This window comes from Acomys russatus, chromosome 25 (genome assembly GCF_903995435.1).
Source record: "Acomys russatus chromosome 25, mAcoRus1.1, whole genome shotgun sequence".
NCBI classification, from domain to species: Eukaryota; Metazoa; Chordata; class Mammalia; order Rodentia; family Muridae; genus Acomys; species Acomys russatus.
Genome location: NC_067161.1, coordinates 10,691,007 through 10,708,131, shown reverse-complemented (window position 1 = coordinate 10,708,131; position 17,125 = coordinate 10,691,007). Strand labels below are relative to the sequence as shown.

The window sequence follows — 17,125 nt, the reverse complement described above, 5'->3', positions numbered from 1 at the left end:
GATGCCCATCTTGGCTTTTTTTTTGTTTCTTTGTTTTTTTGTTTGTTTTTGTTTTGTTTTATTTTTGGAGACAGGGTTTCTCTGTGTATATCACTGGCTGTCCTGGACTCACTTTGTAGACCAGGCTGGCCTCGAACTCACAGCAATCCACCTGCCTCTACCTCCCAAGTAATGTGACTAAAGGCATGCGCCACCACGCCCAGCTTGGTATCTTTTTAAAAAATCGACTGTTATTGCATACATATATGAATGTATATGCATATATAACATTTACATATGTGTGTATTTGTATATGCATACATGGTCCTGAATATAACCTACTCAGTCTTTATAATATTACTTGGATGTGTGTTTTCAGAGCTGACTGGCTGCTGAGATCTGGTTGGTGTGCTCTTCTCTGGGCAAGACCAGCTCCTGTTCCCAGCCTTACTCTGCTGCCTATAGTTTTTGTGTAGGGCTGAAGTCCCACGGGCTTTACGCCGTGTCACTTGGCATGCTCACTGGTGGCCTCTCTTCTCAGCTCACACTTGGGCAGTCATGTTGATGAGACTTTGTGGGTCTAGCTTCTGATATTATTACATCTTACAGCAAACTCTCTGACCCTCTGGATTTAAAAAAAAATTGATAAGTCAATTTATTAATATAGTTGACTTAGAGCTGGGGATGGTGGCGCATGCCTCTAATCCCAGCACTCCGGTAGAGGCAAGTGGATCTCTGTGAGTTCGATGCCAGCCTGGTCTACAAAATGAATCCGGGACAACCAAGACTACACAGAGAAACTCTGTCTCGAAAAACAAAAAAGCTGACTTTAGGCATCTGCAATAGTGACTTCAACCTTCACTCCTGCTCAGTAATGGTAGAAGTAATTTGTTTCAAATCTCAGAAGGACCGTGTAAGTCAATGAGTTGCTTGTGGATTCTCATTTGGAAATGATCCCACATCTTGGAACCTTCACCACAAGGTGTTCTCCTCAACACAATATTTGTATTAATTATTTGGGAATGCCAAACAATGTACCCCAATCACACTCACTTCCCACTCCTCCCAAGTCCCCCTCACACCCCCAAAGCCAAACCGAGTCCAATTTGTGTTGCCCATATAGTCACTGAAGCTTGGTCAAACTCCCAGCGGCCAACCTCTTAAAGATACTTGATTTCCAGCCTGGTCTACAAAGTGAGTCCAGGACAGTCAAGGCTAACACAGAGAAACTGTCTCAAAAAAAAAAAAAAAAAAAAAAAAAAAGGCTGGAGAGAGCTCAAGAGGTTAAGAGTACTGACTGCTGTTCCAGAGGTCATGAGTTCAATTCCCAGCAACCACATGGTGGCTCACAACCATCTATAATGAGATCTGATGCCCTCTTCTGGCCTGCGGGTATATGTGCAGGCAGAACATTGTATACATAATAAATGAATAAATCTTAAAAAAAAAAAAAAAAAAAAAAAAAGGAACATGATTCCTTCCCCTCCCCGACCAGAAGCCATCAACTGTGAAGAACCGCACTTCAGCATCTCTGACAATTTTAAAGGACTCTTTTCACTTGATCTTAGCCAAAAGGCTGAGAAGCGATTTAAAGGACTGCTTTCAATGGCTTCCTTTGGGGCCTGGGGGTTGTCAACTAATCTTTCAATGCCTCTAATTCTCAATTATGAGACTGTAGTCATAGATATTACTGGAAACAAGGCTTCCTTTTGGGGCTGGAGAGATGGCTCAGAGGTTAAGAGCACTGGCTGCTCTTCTTCCATAGGTTCTGAGTTCAATTCCCAGCAACCACATGGCGGCTCACAAGCATTTGTAATGTGATCGTGTAATGTGATCATGGACTTCCACATCCGTGACATCAACTTGATCCCTGGCAACTTGATCATGGACATCATCATAGCCTCCTGTGGCAGCAGCACGGAGCACGTTAATACCTTGAGGACACTCGGTCCAGAAAATGACTTAATCTTGGACATCCTGCTGCCTCTCAGAGTTAGGGTGATGGTGGGGATAGGCAGTGTTGTTTGGTGGCAGGACCTGCGAAGAGCTCCAGGCTGTTGCACACCCTACCCGTTCCCCCAAGCACGGCCACCGGTTTGCATTCTGTTTACAGCTCCTAGGCAGCTCCCCTCTATCCAGCACAGGGAGAGCTGCTGGAGGTCCCAGCCTCCTGATGGCTGCAGCCCCATTCTGCAAGGACAAACTCTTTTCCTGCTTCCCTACCTGTCAAGGCCTCTGCTTCAAGGTGTTTTTCTTTTCTTTTTTAAGGTTCATCGTTATGATACATGGATTGCATTCCACAGGTTTTTTTTTTTTTTTAAAGATTTTATTTATTTATACAGTATTCTGCCATGTGTGCCTGCATGCCAGAAGAGGGCACCAGATCTGATTATAGATGGTTGAGCCATCATGCAGTTGCTTGAAATTGAACTCAGGACCTTAGGAAGAACAGTCAGTGCTCTTAACCTCCCAAGCCATATCTCCAGCCCTTCTTCTAGTTTTTTTGAGACAGGGTTTCTCTGTGTAGCCTTAGCTGTCCTGGACTCACTTTGTAGACCAGGCTGGCCTCGAACTCACAGTGATTGCCTGCCTCTGCCTCCCGAGTGCTGGGATGACAGCCATGCGCCACCACATTTGACCTTTTTCAGTGACTTGGTAAGCATGCGCACCAATCCTTTCACTTTCAGGTTCTTTTCCTTTGTGCCTTTGGTCAGATTGACACACACCTTCACCAGTGACTTTACTTTACGATCGGAAAGCATGACTCTAATTCGGTGAACCACCACCTTAGGTTCCGCAGGCATCTTTCCGGTATATTTAAAAACCATAGCTATGGTGAGGCTTTCTGGAGTTAACTAAACAGAGCTCTGATGTGGGAACCACATCTTAAAAGGCCTCTGGCTCTTTTTTGTTTGTTTGTTTTAATGTATACGAGTGCTCTATTTGCATGTACATTTGCATACCAGATCTCATGATAGATGGTTGTGAGCCACCATGTAATTGCCTGGAATTGAACTCAGGACCTCTGGGAGGGCAGACACTGCCATCCTCTCTCTAGCCCAAGCCCCCGAGTCTGAGTTTGAGGTCAACTTGGTCTACATAGTTGACTGTCCCAGAACAGTCAGGGCCACATAGAGAGATCCTCTCTCTCTCTCTCACACACACACACACAGTTTGTACTTCCTCATTATTTGTGGTCAGTTCTTGGTGCAGGGCCCTGGGTAGAGTTCAGGTCCTGCTATAAAGGAAATCTCGCCGTGAGGTGGTGGTGCACGCCTTTGATCCCAGCATTCGGGAGACAGAGGCAGGTGGATTGCTGTGAGTTTGAGGCCAGCCTGGTCTACAAAGTGAGTCCAGGACAGCCAAGGCTACACAGAGAAACCCTGTCTAGAAAAAAAGAAAGAAAGAAAAGTAGCCAACTACAAAAGCAGAACATGACAGGAGTTCTAGATTCATGCTTCTTCCTTTGTTGTTGTTGTTTTTGGAGGCAGGGCTTCTCTGTGTACCCCTGGCCATCCTTAAACTCACTCTGTCAACCAGGCTGAGATCCAGCTGCCTCTGCCTCCTGCGATTAAAGGTGTCTGTGTGTCTTCCTTTTTCTTATCCTGTGTGTGTTTTTCCCCCCATAAGTCACCTTACTTACAGGCAAGGAGGCAGCCAAGACTTCCTGATGTGTGGCATCCAGGTATAGGGCCAAAGTCGAACCCAGCATTGGATTACAGGATTACGGGTGGTCAGCTGGTCTCAACAGGCAGCCCATTTGCCTTGCTTGCAGGTTTTGTTCAATTCCCGGCATGCTCAGTTTGGGAAAGTTTCAAGGGCTCCACACCAAGTTTCCCACTGTACCCACTTTTACCCTGCAGTCTATCTTAATGAGTTCCAAGAGACACAGGAAGACTGTGACTTCAGGAAAAGGACAGAGAAAAGCCCAGGATGGCAGTGCTGGGCCTTCTACCCTCAGCTGCTTGTTACCCTCACCTCTTCAGCCTGCTACAGGACCTTCTGCAGTCATGAAGGAGAAAAATGGAACCATGTTACAGGGGGGAATGTGGTAACTGATGGCACTTTGCTGGTCTTAAAAAAAAAAAAACAGACAGGGGGGGGGGGGGACGACCAGGTGGTGGTGGTGGCACATGCCTTTAATCCCAGAACTTGGGAGTCAGAGGCAGCAGATCTCTGTGAACAGAGTGAGGCCAGGAAAACAAAACAAAGCAGCTGTTAAGAGGATAGCTCAGTCGCCGGGTGTGGTGGCGCATGCCTTTAATCCCAGCACTCGGGAGGCAGAGGCAGGTGGATCGCTGTGAGTTCAAGGTCAGCCTGGTCTACAAAGTGAGTCCAGGATGGCCAAGGCTACACAGAAAAACCCTGTCTCGAAAAACCAAAAAAAAAAAAAAAAAAGAGGATAGCTCAGTCAGTGCCACAGTACATCGGGTGGATCCTCAGCAGGTCAGTAGCTTAGGTGCTGGCCTTGAAGGTCTTAGGTTTGATGCCCAGCATTGCATAAACCATACATGGTGGCACATATCTGTAATCCAAACACTCAGAAGGTAAAGGCAGGAAGACTAGAAACCCAAGGTCACCCCAGCTACTCGATACCCTGTTCCCCAAAAAGGAAAGAAAAAAAAAATCAGGAGGACCAATTTTGAGCCGGCAGCTTTACTTTAAGTCTCTGAAAACACATTCCTGGGGTCAGGGAAAGAGGTCAAAGTTGGGGAGGCCAAATGTGGAGGAACCAGGAGGGAAGTATGTGTGAAGGGGCCATCACAGGGAATCTTACGCACGCACAGACGGATGTGCATACGGGACAAAGTTGCTAGAACTCCCGGGCATGGGTTCGCATATGGCGCAGCAGATGCGAGTTGCGGCTGAAGCCACGTCCACACAGCACACAGGAGTAAGGCCTTGCGCCTGTGTGAACCAGCAGGTGGCGCAGCAAGTTGGACATGCGATTGAAGCTCTTGCCACACTCCGGGCACTCCTGGGGATCTTCCAATTCTTGCCTTGACCCGTTGTGTGTGGCCAGGTGGCGCTGCAGGTGCGCATTGCGCCGGAAGCTGCGGCTGCAGGTTGGGCAGCTGTAGGGCCTTTCGCCGGTGTGGCTGCGGCGGTGGCGGGCCAAGTTGGAGCTATTGCGGAAGCGGTGACCACAAGTGTCACAGGCGTGGGGCTTCTCCCCAGTGTGGATGCGTTGGTGGCGTGCCAGGTGGGCACTCTGGCTAAACCCCTCTCCACATTCGCTGCATCGGCAGGGTTTCTCTCCCGTGTGGCTGCGCAGGTGGCGGGTCAGGTCTCGCATTTGGCGGAAACTTTTGCCACACTGGGCACAGTGGTAAGGCCGGAGGCCACCGTGGGTCAACAGATGACGAACAAGGCCCGCACGTCTCACAAATCGTTTGTTGCACTGAGGACAGGCATGGGGCTTCTCACCTGTGTGCACCTGCTGGTGGCTGATCAGCTGGGAACTTTGGGTGAAACAGCGGCCACAGACCTGGCAGGAGAACGGTCGTTCGCTGGTGTGGACTCGCCTATGAGTCATGAGGTGCTCGCTTCGTCGGAAGGCCTTACCACAGTCATTGCACACATAGGGCTTGCTCTCCTGGCGAGAGTTAAGGCTGCCAGGGTCTTCTGATGACTGATGGTCCTTGTCCTTAGCATGGATGCGCAGGTGACGCTTTAAGCTAGAGCGTCGTTGGAAGGTCTGCCCGCAGTGGGTGCAGAGAACGACCGTCACTTCTGGCACTTTTATCTTACCATCTGAGTCTGGCTTGGGATTTTGTTCCTGGGCGTGTGCCCGCAGGTGCTTCATGAGGCTGGAACGACGCTGGAAGCCCTGGTCACACTCGGCACACCGGAAGGTAGGCTCAGAGAAATGCGTTAGCAAGTGCTTCGTCAGGTGTGAGCTCTGGCGGAAGCGGTGGCTGCAGAGATGACAGGCGTGCGGCCGCTCATCAGTGTGCGTGCGCATGTGCAGTTTGAGGATGGAGCTGCGCCCGAAAGTCTTCCCGCACCACAGACACTGGAAGGAACGGGACCTTGGGTGAGAGCGAGAGCTAGGATGAGATTGTAGCTGGTGGGCCTTTAAGTGGGACAGCTGCGGGAAGCTCACTCCACACTCTGTACATATGAACCGCGTGTCTGCCTGGGACTGTGGGACATCTGCAACTCCTCTGACTGCTGTAGCTTCACTGTTGTCAGCAGGGGTCCCTTCCCAGCCAGCACTGCTTGTCTCCTGCCCCAGTGTCTGGGTAAGAGGCTCTCCTGCAACTCCAGGGCTCTCCGTCTGCGACTCCGGTAAGGTGACGACAGGCCAAGCAGTCACTTTATGCTTTTCAGCGTGCAGTTCCTCCTTGTCAGCTGCTCTGTTCCCAAGTCCTGTAAAAGAAGCAAATGCAGAGAGCTGGGAATGGTGGCTCATACCTTTAATCCCAGCAATTTGGGAGGCAGAGGCAAGTAGACTTGTGAGGGTTTTTGTTTTTGTTTTAAGATTTATTATGTATACAGTGTTGTGCCTGCTTGTACACCTGCACACCAGAAGAGGGCACCAGATCTCATTATAGATGGTTGTGAGCCACCATGTGGTTGCTGGGAATTGAACTCAGGACCTCTGGAAGAGCAGGCAGTGCTCTTAACCGCTGAGCCATCTCTCCAGCCCCTAGACTCGTGAGTTTGCTGCTGGCCTGGTCTACATAGACAGTTCCAGAACGGCCAGGGCTGCATAGAGACCCTGCCTCACAACGCAATAGCCAAGAAGCAAAGGATAAGAACAAGCAGTAGCATCATCAGAACGTGATGGGACCAGAAGCAGAAAGCAAGCCAGGATCCTGCAAAGCCGGTGATGGACAGAGCCTCAGCACAAACAAGGTGGTCTCTGATCGCCACTCCTTGCTTCCTGCTGTTTCTCAGACAGCACCTCCACACTGCCTGCAATTACAAGTCCCACCGCGGCAGCCTCCCAAATACTGATATTACATCATACACCACCACGCCCTGGCTCCACCACATCCTTTGAAAGCATACAACTTAGGCCCATTAAACATAGTCACAGTGTCCTAAGGCTACACAGAGAAACCCTGTCTTGAAATGCCAAAATAAATAAAAATATATAAATTCACAGTGTCATGCAACAATCACAGCTATCTCACATCCATTAGCAGTCTCTTTCTTTTTTATTTTTATTTTTTAATTTTTTTTATTTATTTTAAATTTATTTAACTTTATTTTATGTGCCTTGGTGTGGGGTGTCAGGTCCCTTGGAATTGGAATTACAGACAGTTGTGAGCTGCCATGTGGGTGCTGGGAATTGAACCTGGGTCCTTCAGAAGAGCAGACAGTGCTCTTAACCACTGAGCCATCTCTCCAGCCCAGCAGTCTCTTTCTTGACCACTTCTTTTCCTTTTTTTTTTTTCTCTTTGTAAGTGTACAGGTACTTTGCATGTGTGTATGTATGCACGCACACACCATGGGCATGAAGTGTCCACGGAGGCCAGGAGGCATGGCTGGGCGTAGCAGTGCAGGCCTCTCTAGTTCAGTGTGCAGATGGCAGTGGCAGGGGGGTCTTGAGTTGAAGAGCAACCTACATAATGAGACCATGTCTAAGAATAACAACTGCTTTATAAAAAAGGGGGGAGGGGAGCCGGGTGTGGTGGCACACGCCTTTAATCACAGCACTCAGGAGGCAGAGGCAGGTGGATCGCTGTGAGTTCGAGGCCAGCCTGGTCTACAAAGTGAGTCCAGGATGGCCAAGGCTACACAGAGAAACCCTGTCTCAAAAAAAAAAAACAAAAAAAAAAGGGGGGGGGGAGGCGGAGGTTGTCAAAGAGCTGTCAAAAAAGGCAAGGGGAGAGTTGCTAGATTCAGTAAACAAATCAGCGAACAAAATAGAAGCCTCTGTCAGCATCCACCCATCAAAAGGTTAGAAAGCCAGGTGGTGCCCGGAACTGTGAGCAAAGCGCCTTCAGGGGCCATGACCACGGAGGGACTTACCAATAGGGTTTTCAAGCCAAGCTTTCTTCTCCGAGGTATCTTCAAAGGTCAGGGACTCCTGCAACGAGAGCCAAGATCCCTCTGAGTGAAGAATAGGCTCTGTGGCCTAAGTGAGATGGAAAGACTTTCTGGGATTAAATAGAAAAAAGAAAAAGAAAAAAGAAAAGCGCTAAAAGGCAGAGCGTAGAGAACACCCTGGGGCCTGAGAAGAGCCTGCGATAAGGATTAGCTCAACTTACCAACACCGCTGCCAGCTCTTGGTCTCTGGAATGTTCCTCAAGCCATGACGGGCCCTGGGAGGGGTCTGACAGCATTGGGAGAAGACTTTGATGTTAGAAGGCAGTATTATCAGCAATGTAGGGCTTTAAAGACATGACCACCCATCCTCCAAAACCATGGCCCTATCTGGCCTCTCCCACCACACACTCCTCCCTGATTTCCAGCCCACACCCGGGGACGCCGGGGTCACCAGCTCCTCACAGCTTTCTTGAGGGTCCTGGAGTGTCTCCTGGGGCTCTGGGCTCACTGGCCAGTTTGAACTTGGGGCGAGCGTCCACTCCTCGGGTTCAGCAGGCCTGACAGGCACTGGCTGAGACGGGGACACTTCATGCAATGGACGCAGGGCTGCAGAGTCCTCTGAGGGCATCTCCCTTTTGGGGCTGTGGCTGGGGACCTGGGAAGGGCTATTTTGGTCCTCTGGGATGATGTCAGCAGGGGCGCTCTTGCCAGCACTGAAGCTAAAATCCTGTTGAAAACATCTGTCTCAGGAGGCAGACAGGCTGCCTTACATCCATCGTCTACTGAGTCTACCAGGACAGGACAGGAAGACAGGTCAGTCACACATTTAAGAAGGTAAGATCGAGGGGCTGGAGAAGAGAAATAGCTCAGAGGTTAAGAGCACTGGCTGTTCTTCCAAAGGTCCTGAGTTCAATCCCCAGCAACCACATGGTGGCTCATGACCATCTATAATGAGATCTGGTGTCCTCTTCACATACAGGCAAGATATTGTATCTTTTTTTTTTAAGGTAAGAACGAGTTGGTGGGTGCGATAAGGGACAGGAGAGCAGGAGGGGCGCACATTTGTACTTCCTACTCAGGAATCTACACGTACACTCTAGTAATAGCTTAGCAACCACAACACTGTTAATGGTCTGTTCCAAGTTAAGCCCTGTGCAGGACCAGATGCCTCTGGAGGACGAGACTGATGGCAGCAGAAATGGAGCAAGAAAAGAGTGTGGGGTGATAGAATTCAGGCACGACAAACATTAGAAATGTGACCAGAGGCAAGAGGCAAGCTGGCTTTGTGCGTTCAAAGCCAGAACAGTCTACACAGATAGAATACAGGACACTCAAGGCCACATGGAGAGACTATGTTTCAAAAAAACGAAAAGAAATGTGACCACAGAATAGTGACACTAAGTCTGATTGACAGGCTTGCCTGGAGGCCCCACCCCCTTCTTGCCGCCTGGAGATGACACAGGGAGGCACTTTTCCTGTTTTGCTTAAGCTGTTAGTGGGCTGCCCTCTAAGCAGCAGCTCTCTGTATAAAAGCGCCACTAAAAAAGACTGGATTCGGAGCTCTGCCCACTGCCTTTGTGGTGATGGGCAGACGAACTCTAGGATTCTAGTTCACAGACTGAGGCAAAGCGGAATTTGCAGAGCTTTCTTCTTTGAGGTAAGCAGTTTCTGTCCGCTCACCCCTACCCAGACAGCTCTCATAACCCCCCGGCCCTACAATCTCACCAGTGGCCCCACGTGGCTGGTGTCTCTGGGCACGCCCTCCAGCAGCCGGACCACCTCCTCGCCGTCCCTGAGCGGCTGGCCCTTCAGGCGGCTCAGCACATGCGGGGGCAGGACGCTCAGGAACTGCTCCAGCACCAAGAGCTCCAGAATCTGCTTCTTGGTGTGCAGAGCCGGCCGTAGCCAGTGGTTGCAGAGTTCCCGGAGCCGACCCAGGGACGCCCGCGGCCCCATATCTTCCTGGTACTGGAAGCACCTGAAGAGTTGGTGGGCCACCTCGGGCCTAGGCCGGGCCTCTGCTAGCCTGGGGTCCTCCTCGCCGACAATCTCATCGTCCTCCAGTTTCACTGCTCCGAACGGCTCTTGTTCCTGGGCGCCTGGGACTGGTTCTGCCAGCATCTTTCAAAACTCCTGTGATCGGACCGGCTCTTAGATTTCTTTCTTCAGCTCCTTCCACACCTGTGGACCCAAAGAAAGGGCATTAAGATCAGGTGCCCCGGCCCGGCGGTGGTGGCTCACGCCTTTAATCCCAGCAGTCGGGAGGCAGAGGCAAGCGGATCTCTGTAAGTTCGAGGCCAGCCTGGTCTACAAAGTGAGTCCAGGACAGCCAAGGCTACACAGAGAAACCCTGTCTTGAAAAACAAAAAGAAACAAACAAACAAAAAATCAGGTGCCTGTTTTCCCAGCACACAGGACATGGAGGCAAGAGGATCAGGAGTTTAATGCCAGCCTTATCTACATAAGGGGAAAAAAAAGGGCTCACAAAACAAGATATACGCAGGGAGGCTAACTCCTACCTGAGTTACAGGTGGGTCTCACATAGAGGTCTATATAGTCCAGGACAGCCAGAAATAAATAGAAAGACCGTATCTTTAAAAAAAAAAAAAAAAGGCAGAGGGTGAGTCTAGTGAGATGGCTCACTGACTGCTCTTCCAGAGGTCTTGGGTTAAAGTCACAGCCGTCTGTGATAATTCACTGTCAGACTTCTGACACCTCTCATTGCACAGACACATATGCAGACAAAACACCTTCACACAATAAATAAATAAATCTAAAAACCAAAAAATTAAAAATCGAATGTGGTGCTGGGCATGGTGGTGCATGGCTTTAGTTTTAGTACTCAGGAGGCAGAGGTAGGTGGGTCTCTGTAAGTTTGAGGCTAGCCTGGTCTACAAAGCAAGTCCAGAACAGCCAGGACTACAAGAGAAACCCTGTCTCAAAAAACCAAACCTATAAAAGATAAAAATAAAAATAAAAAAAATTTTTTTAATTGAATGTGGCTTTCTGAGAAGTCATTTTCCCAGCCGGGCGTGGTGGCGCACGCCTTTAATCCCAGCACTCGGGAGGCAGAGGCAGGCGAATCGCTGTGAGTTCGAGGCCAGCCTGGTCTACAAAGTGAGTCCAGGATGGCCAAGGCTACACAGAGAGACCCTGTCTCGAAAAACCAAAAAAAAAAAAAAAAAAGAAGTCATTTTCCCACTGTCAAGGGTGAAGACTCACAATGGTAGGAAGGCCCAGACAGAGCCATCATGCACGGGTGGAAAAGCCAGGCAGTTCCAGAGCAGAGGTGGCGGCCCACACCTTTAATTCCAGTATTTGGGAGGCAGAGACAAGCAGATCTCTGAGTTCTAGCCAGCCTAGTGTACAGAGTGAGCTCTAGGGCAGTCAAGGCTACACGGAGAAACTCTGTATCAAAAACCCAACCAAACAAACAAGGTAGCTCTGGGGGGTTGGGATGTGATTTAGCTGGTCGCATGCTGGCCTTGCGTGCACAAACTTCTGGGTTCAGTCCCAAGCAGCACTGCATGCACTGGGCATGGTGGGCAGGTCTACAGCCCAGAGGACCTGAAGTCCACAGGCACACTCGGCTACACATGACGTTTTAGACTAACCCGGCCTAGGACTTTGTCTGGGATGGCAGGGGGCAGGGATTGGTGAAAGTAGGAAAAAAGATAGTTTGGTGATGGAGAGCATTTGTCATGAGAGGGCGAGGTTTGGATCTCAGGACCCACTTAACAAGCAAGACGTGTTCCCATACACGTCTGAAACCCTGCCAGTGTGAGAGGCAGAGACCGGAGGATGGATGGGGCGCGCTGGCTGCCAGTGTAGCTAAAATCAGGACTAGGGTCAGGAAGAGACGCAACTCAAAGAACTAAGGCAAATGGTGACAGTGGAGCATACACAATTCTGTCTTTCTTTGCACTCTCAAAGGTATGCACACACAGGTGCATACACCACACACACACACACACACACACACACACACACACACACACACTCACAAAAGGAAGCAGGACCGTTCTGGATGACTATCCTGTTGTACATCCACAGAGAGAAGGCATTTCTTTCACCTACCCTTTCCTCTGATGCAGCCACTGGGGGCCTGGAGTCCCGAGGGAGAGATTAAGGACTCAATAGTGGTTGTCTCTCGAGACTGGAGACAGTGGTTACAGCATGTGTTGCTTTTGTAAAGGACCCAGGTTGGTTCCCAGCATCCGTATGGCCCAGTTCAGGCCAGCCGATGTTCTCTTCTACCCTCTGGGCCCCACTGGGCAAGCATGCAGCGCACATACACGAACGAAGGCAAAACATGTGTCCATACAAAATAAAAATAAACAAATCTCTTAAGATTTTGTTTTTTGGGGCTGGAGAGATGCCTCAGAGCTTAAGAGGATTGTTTGTTCTTCCAAAGGTCCTGAGTTCAAATTCCCAGCAACCACATGGTGGCTCACAACCATCTATAATGGTACTCTCTCCTGGCATACAGGCTCACATGTGGACAGAATGCTGTACAAATAGTAAATAGATTTAAAAAAAAAAAATTTTTTTTTTTTTTTTTTTTTTTTGGTTTTTCAAGACAGGGTTTCTCTGTGTAGCCTTGACTGTCCTGGACTCACTTTGTAGTCCAGGCTGCCCTTGAACCTACAGTGATCCACCTGCCTCTGCCTCCCGAGTGCTAGGATTAAAGGCATGCGCCACCACGCCCGGCTGATAAATCTTTTAAAAAAAAGATTTTGTTTTTCATTTCAGTCCTTTCAGGTCTGTAGCTTGGAGGAACAATTCAACAAGTTCTGTCTTCCCCATAGACCTTCAAGAAGGAATCTGGGTTCTTCACAGTCAGTAAGTAAAAGAATAAATGCATGCGTATGTACATACATGCCTCTAGGTGGACACTGTTTTGCAGATTCATAACACATACACACCCTTTTTTTTTTTCCTTTTGAAAAATAGTGTATTGGGTACATTACAACAGAGCTGTGGGCTGTGCAGTAACGAGAGTACCGCCACCTAGCTTTGGACTCACAGCCCCACCTCACCTCCGAAGTCAGATTACAGGTCTTTCTCTCTGTCCACCACCTCTCCAGCTAGCAACGACTGTCCACTAGGGGGCACTAGTTCTACAAGCACAGGCCCCTCCCCCTCCCTCATTTTCCTCTAAATTCAGAGGGCCTGCGCCTTCCTTTTTAAGGACTGGGGACTCTCTCAATTCAGTCCAGCTCAGTTCATCAGTACTACTCAGAAGGCTTTAAGCTTCCCTTTCCAGGTTGGGCATGGAACCCAGAGTCTCAGGAATGTTAGGCAAATATTCATCTATAAGCCATAGTCAACCGGGTTAAGTTGCCTTAGAACAAGCTGGCACTTTGGCTGCCACTCCCTAGCTGACCCCAAGCCTTCCCATTAACTGAGGGAGTCCCGAAAGGGGGATGGGACCAGAGCCTCAGGCATAACTTTCTACTCCATTGGCCGCGGCTCAGCGCGGCGCCACACAGGGAGCTCCCCGGCTATCAGGAGAAAGCGCCTCTGCCCTGAATTTAGGACAAAGTGTGTCCAGGGTGGAGAGTTCTTCGTAGGAGGGCTTGTACCGTGTGGGGATGTCACAGAATAAAGGATATTCAGATTTTAAGCTGGCTTTGGGAAAAGAGAGGAGGCATGTGGTGCTGAAATGATGACCCCCGCCCGGACTTAGCCCCCAACCCTTGGTCACAGTCCGCCCCCCCCCAAATTCCTTTCCCGCCCACGCACACCCCGGCTCTTTCGTGCAATTCAGACATTCGCTCCCTAGGTGCTTTTTCTATTGCCATTTTTTGTTTTGTTTTGTTTTGAGAGACAGGGTTTCTTTGTGTAGCTTCAGCAGTCCTGGGCTCACTTTGTAGACCAAGCTGGCCTCAAACTCAGTGATCCACCTGCCTCTGCCTCCACAGTGCTGGGATTAAAGGCGTGTGTGCCACCATGCCCGGCTTGCAATTTTTTTCCGCCACTGGAGCCTCTGTTCCGAAACCCCGAAACACATCACCCGATTGCCTGCTGTACCCCAATCACTGTTCACTGCAATCTCTTCCCCTGAGCAAGAGGCATGTGTTTAGTTCAGTAAGTCTTTGCCTGACGTTTAAAGTGACTTACTTCCAAGACTGAACACGTGCAATGAATCGGCAAACATGAACTAAGCCCTGGGCCCAATGCCCGGCGTGCATATACCAGGGGTGCTGGAACATGCCCCAAACCCCAGAACTTGGAGGGCAGAGACAGTAAGCTCGAGTTCAAGGCCATTTTGAGAGCCACATTGGGACTACACCTAGAGTGAGGTACAAAGCTGGCCCCGACAACGTAGTGCGATTCTTTCTCAAAAGAAAAAACAAAAGAGGGGTTGACGCATCTTAGAAGTAGGGCGTTTTAACAAGAATAAATTAATAAAAAAAATAAAAACAAACAAAACAACAACAACAAAAAAGAAGTAGGGCATTTGCCTAGCCAGCACACCAAGCCCTAACCTAATCTCTCTTTCACACACAGGAAATAGGATTTCATTCCGCCATTTGGAGAAGCGTATGAAAAACAGAGGGGCTGGAGAGATGGCTCTGAGGTTAAGGGCACAGGCTGCTCTTCTAGGGGTCATGAGTTCAATTCTCAGCTCCCACACAGCGGCTCACAACTGTTTATGGGATCCAACGCCCTCTTCCGGCCTGCATGCAAACAAAATCTCCACACACATGAAATAAGGAAACCTTAAAGACAACCAGAGAATGACGTCACTGTTGCAGTGGATTGCTTGTGAATACCGAACATTCCTCAGCCCAGCCAGCAGCGCTCTGGTGCCCTCTTCATCCAGCTCAACCCACGTGCTACATCAACCTTTAACTCGAACAAGTTCAGAGAGGCCAAGAGTGACTCGCTCACAGCTACACTGCTTGCTAACGTGAAAATGGGGCTCTGGGTCCATTATTTCCGGCCCCCTCCGGGAGATTTTGCCAGGATTAGCTTGGAGTATCACAGCATGGATGAGAAACGGAGAATTCCAGATTCATGTCCAAAAACCCCAGCTAGTTACAGAAAACTGCTGGAATTTCTAAGTGCGGCCCCAAATCGGTTTCCAGGAGATGGAATTCAGGCGAGTTGGCCGTAGAAAGTCTGTCCCTCCCCCTTCTCAGGTCTCCAGGACAAAAGCCCTATTACTATGCATCTCTGTAGGGGGTTGGTTGGGTGTGGGGCGAGAAAGTCCTTCAGTGAAATCTGCTGCTAAATCTATCTGTAGATACTGCCATAGAACCTGCCTACACTGGGGAGTGCGGGAGGGGGGAGGGAAGGGGGGAAGAGTGGATCAGAAGCTAGAATGGTACTCCGAAATAAAGGCCCCCCTCTCCCAGCGAGTGGTTTAATTTGCTTGAGCTTGTTGGCCTGGTTTCTTTAGACCCTGGCTCCCCTCCTGGTGCTGGTCAGTCCACCTGGGAACACATGGCACCGTGACCTCTGGAACCCTCCCTCGTGTCCCCAAGGCCACAAATGCTTCATGCTGTCTGGCTTTGGTGTCTCCAGCACAGTTGCCCACTTGTTTGTTCCCAAAAGTCTTGGGAACCCCCATCAGTAGGGCCCGAAACCCTCCTCCACTCTCCACACTGCTGTAAGCTGGTAACCCAGCGCTCCGACTCACCACTCAAGGTACCTACCTACTCCCGAGGCTGAGATGTTTGGGGAGGGTCCTCGGAGGGATCACGGACAAGAGCCAGTGTAGGGCCAGCCTGGGGAAGGACTCCGGGGAAATGGAACAGGAAGTTCCCTGCCTGCCCCATCCCTTTCAGGTAAGGGGATAAAGGGGCTCCCAGGAATTAACCCTTTATCTCCCAGTTCGGGTGGGTGGGGTGGGAAAGGCGGGGCCAGAAAGAGCAAGACAAAGGTGATGAATCCAGATTCCAACTCTGCCAAGGCTGGGTGAGAGTCAAATTACGCTAAGGCAGAGCTTCCCTTTCTAAACTGGGAGAGATGCGTGCCCTTTTGGGGACAAGAGCTGCTGTTTTAAGTGCTTGCTGTGTGCAGGCTTCTTTGCTTGATTTTCATTCATGTAACCACTATTAATCTACATTGTGAATCAAACAGCGGGCTCTAAGAGCAAAGGGCTAAACTGAGGAACTGAGGAACTGAGAAACAGGACCCTGCCTCTGGGGTGTAGGGGCAGGCCAAGGAACAGGAAAGACAGCAGTAGTAAGAAATTGAACCAGGCCAGGCCGAGCGCCAGAACACTAATCTCAGGACTCACGAGGCAGAGGCAGCTGTAACTCTGCGAGTTCAAAACCAGCCTGGTCTATCATAGTGAGTTCCAGGTCACACCGAGTGACTTAATGAGATCCTGTCTGCTTAGCCGTTCAGGCCTACCTCTGCTGAGTATGGAGTTTGGGATAAGACTGGCTACGTGAGCCGGGCATGGTGGCGCACGCCTTTAATCCCAGCACTTGGGAGGCAGAGGCAGGCAGATCGCTGTGAGTTCGAGGCCAGCCTGGACTACAAAGTGAGTCCAGGACAGTCAAGGCTACACAGAGAAACCCTGTCTCGAAAAACCAAAAAAAAAAAAAAAAAAAAAAAGACTGGCTACGTGAAATCCTGCCTCAGAAAACAAACACTGGGCCAGTGACCCCCCACAAGTCTTCTGACCTCCTCATGTGTCTCCACCTCACCCCTAAATAAATGCATGTAGTAAGAAGAAAGAAAAGGTAAAACTTCCAACACACAGGGGGAGACGTAAGATGAGTTAACAAAGGAAGAACTACTCAGTCTATATAGCTCTCTAAGGTCCCCCCCGGGATCTGGTTTTTGTCCTACTGACACTGCCCTCTGCCTCACCCCGCCCCTCAGGGGAAGTGACCTCCTAGGCTGCTTTGGAACCCACTTCTTCTAAGTCAAGCCCTCCTGCTTGCTTTGATGGCCCTCTTGTTACCTTGCTCCCTAAGAGAGGAGCACTTCCGGGACTCAGTGGTGCTGTCTGGTGTGTCCACCACGCCCCAGACTGCTCTCCATTACTCTGAGGGGCAAGGAAACTGAGGTGCTGGTCGCTCCACAGCCTTGATTACTCAGTCTGTTGTGACTAGGCACAGCCTTGCTCTGGCTGCTCTCAAGTTCCCCCTGCTTGCATCAGCACCAAAACTTATTTTTAACT

At 49.9% G+C, this 17,125-nt stretch overlaps 2 protein-coding genes and 1 pseudogene across 2 annotated transcripts; all 3 read right to left on the bottom strand.

Moving 5' to 3' along the window:
- Nucleotides 1-834: 834 nt before the first annotated feature.
- LOC127208496 (40S ribosomal protein S20-like) lies at nucleotides 835-2,807 on the bottom strand. Its single transcript, XM_051167981.1, has 2 exons — nucleotides 2,622-2,807; nucleotides 835-980 (listed from the first exon to the last, which is right to left on the bottom strand). The coding sequence occupies exons 1-2, from the start codon at nucleotides 2,805-2,807 to the stop codon at nucleotides 873-875; spliced, it is 294 nt and encodes a 97-aa protein (XP_051023938.1). The 3' UTR covers nucleotides 835-872.
- Nucleotides 1,350-1,567, bottom strand: LOC127208862 (uncharacterized; annotated as a pseudogene).
- A 1,813-nt stretch (nucleotides 2,808-4,620) lies between the features above and the next one.
- On the bottom strand, nucleotides 4,621-10,155 carry Zscan10 (zinc finger and SCAN domain containing 10). The gene is made up of 5 exons (XM_051168002.1): nucleotides 9,706-10,155; nucleotides 8,443-8,707; nucleotides 8,202-8,266; nucleotides 7,963-8,020; nucleotides 4,621-6,351 (listed from the first exon to the last, which is right to left on the bottom strand). Exons 1-5 carry the CDS (start codon nucleotides 10,099-10,101, stop codon nucleotides 4,793-4,795), a joined length of 2,343 nt encoding a protein of 780 aa, XP_051023959.1. The 5' UTR covers nucleotides 10,102-10,155; the 3' UTR covers nucleotides 4,621-4,792.
- Nucleotides 10,156-17,125: the final 6,970 nt, after the last annotated feature.

Excerpts from the sequence above, each read along its gene's own strand:
- LOC127208496 (XM_051167981.1), bottom strand. The coding sequence starts at position 2,807 with ATGGTTTTTAAATATACCGGAAAGATGCCTGCGGAACCTAAGGTGGTG. Across the intron at positions 981-2,621 it reads TGCTTACCAAGTCACTGAAA|ATTGTGTTGAGGAGAACACC; the intron begins AAGGTCAAATGT and ends ATTAATACAAAT.
- Zscan10 (XM_051168002.1), bottom strand. The coding sequence starts at position 10,101 with ATGCTGGCAGAACCAGTCCCAGGCGCCCAGGAACAAGAGCCGTTCGGA. Across the intron at positions 8,708-9,705 it reads CCAGCCACGTGGGGCCACTG|GATTTTAGCTTCAGTGCTGG; the intron begins GTGAGATTGTAG and ends TGTTTTCAACAG. Across the intron at positions 6,352-7,962 it reads TTGGCTTGAAAACCCTATTG|GACTTGGGAACAGAGCAGCT; the intron begins GTAAGTCCCTCC and ends CTTCTTTTACAG.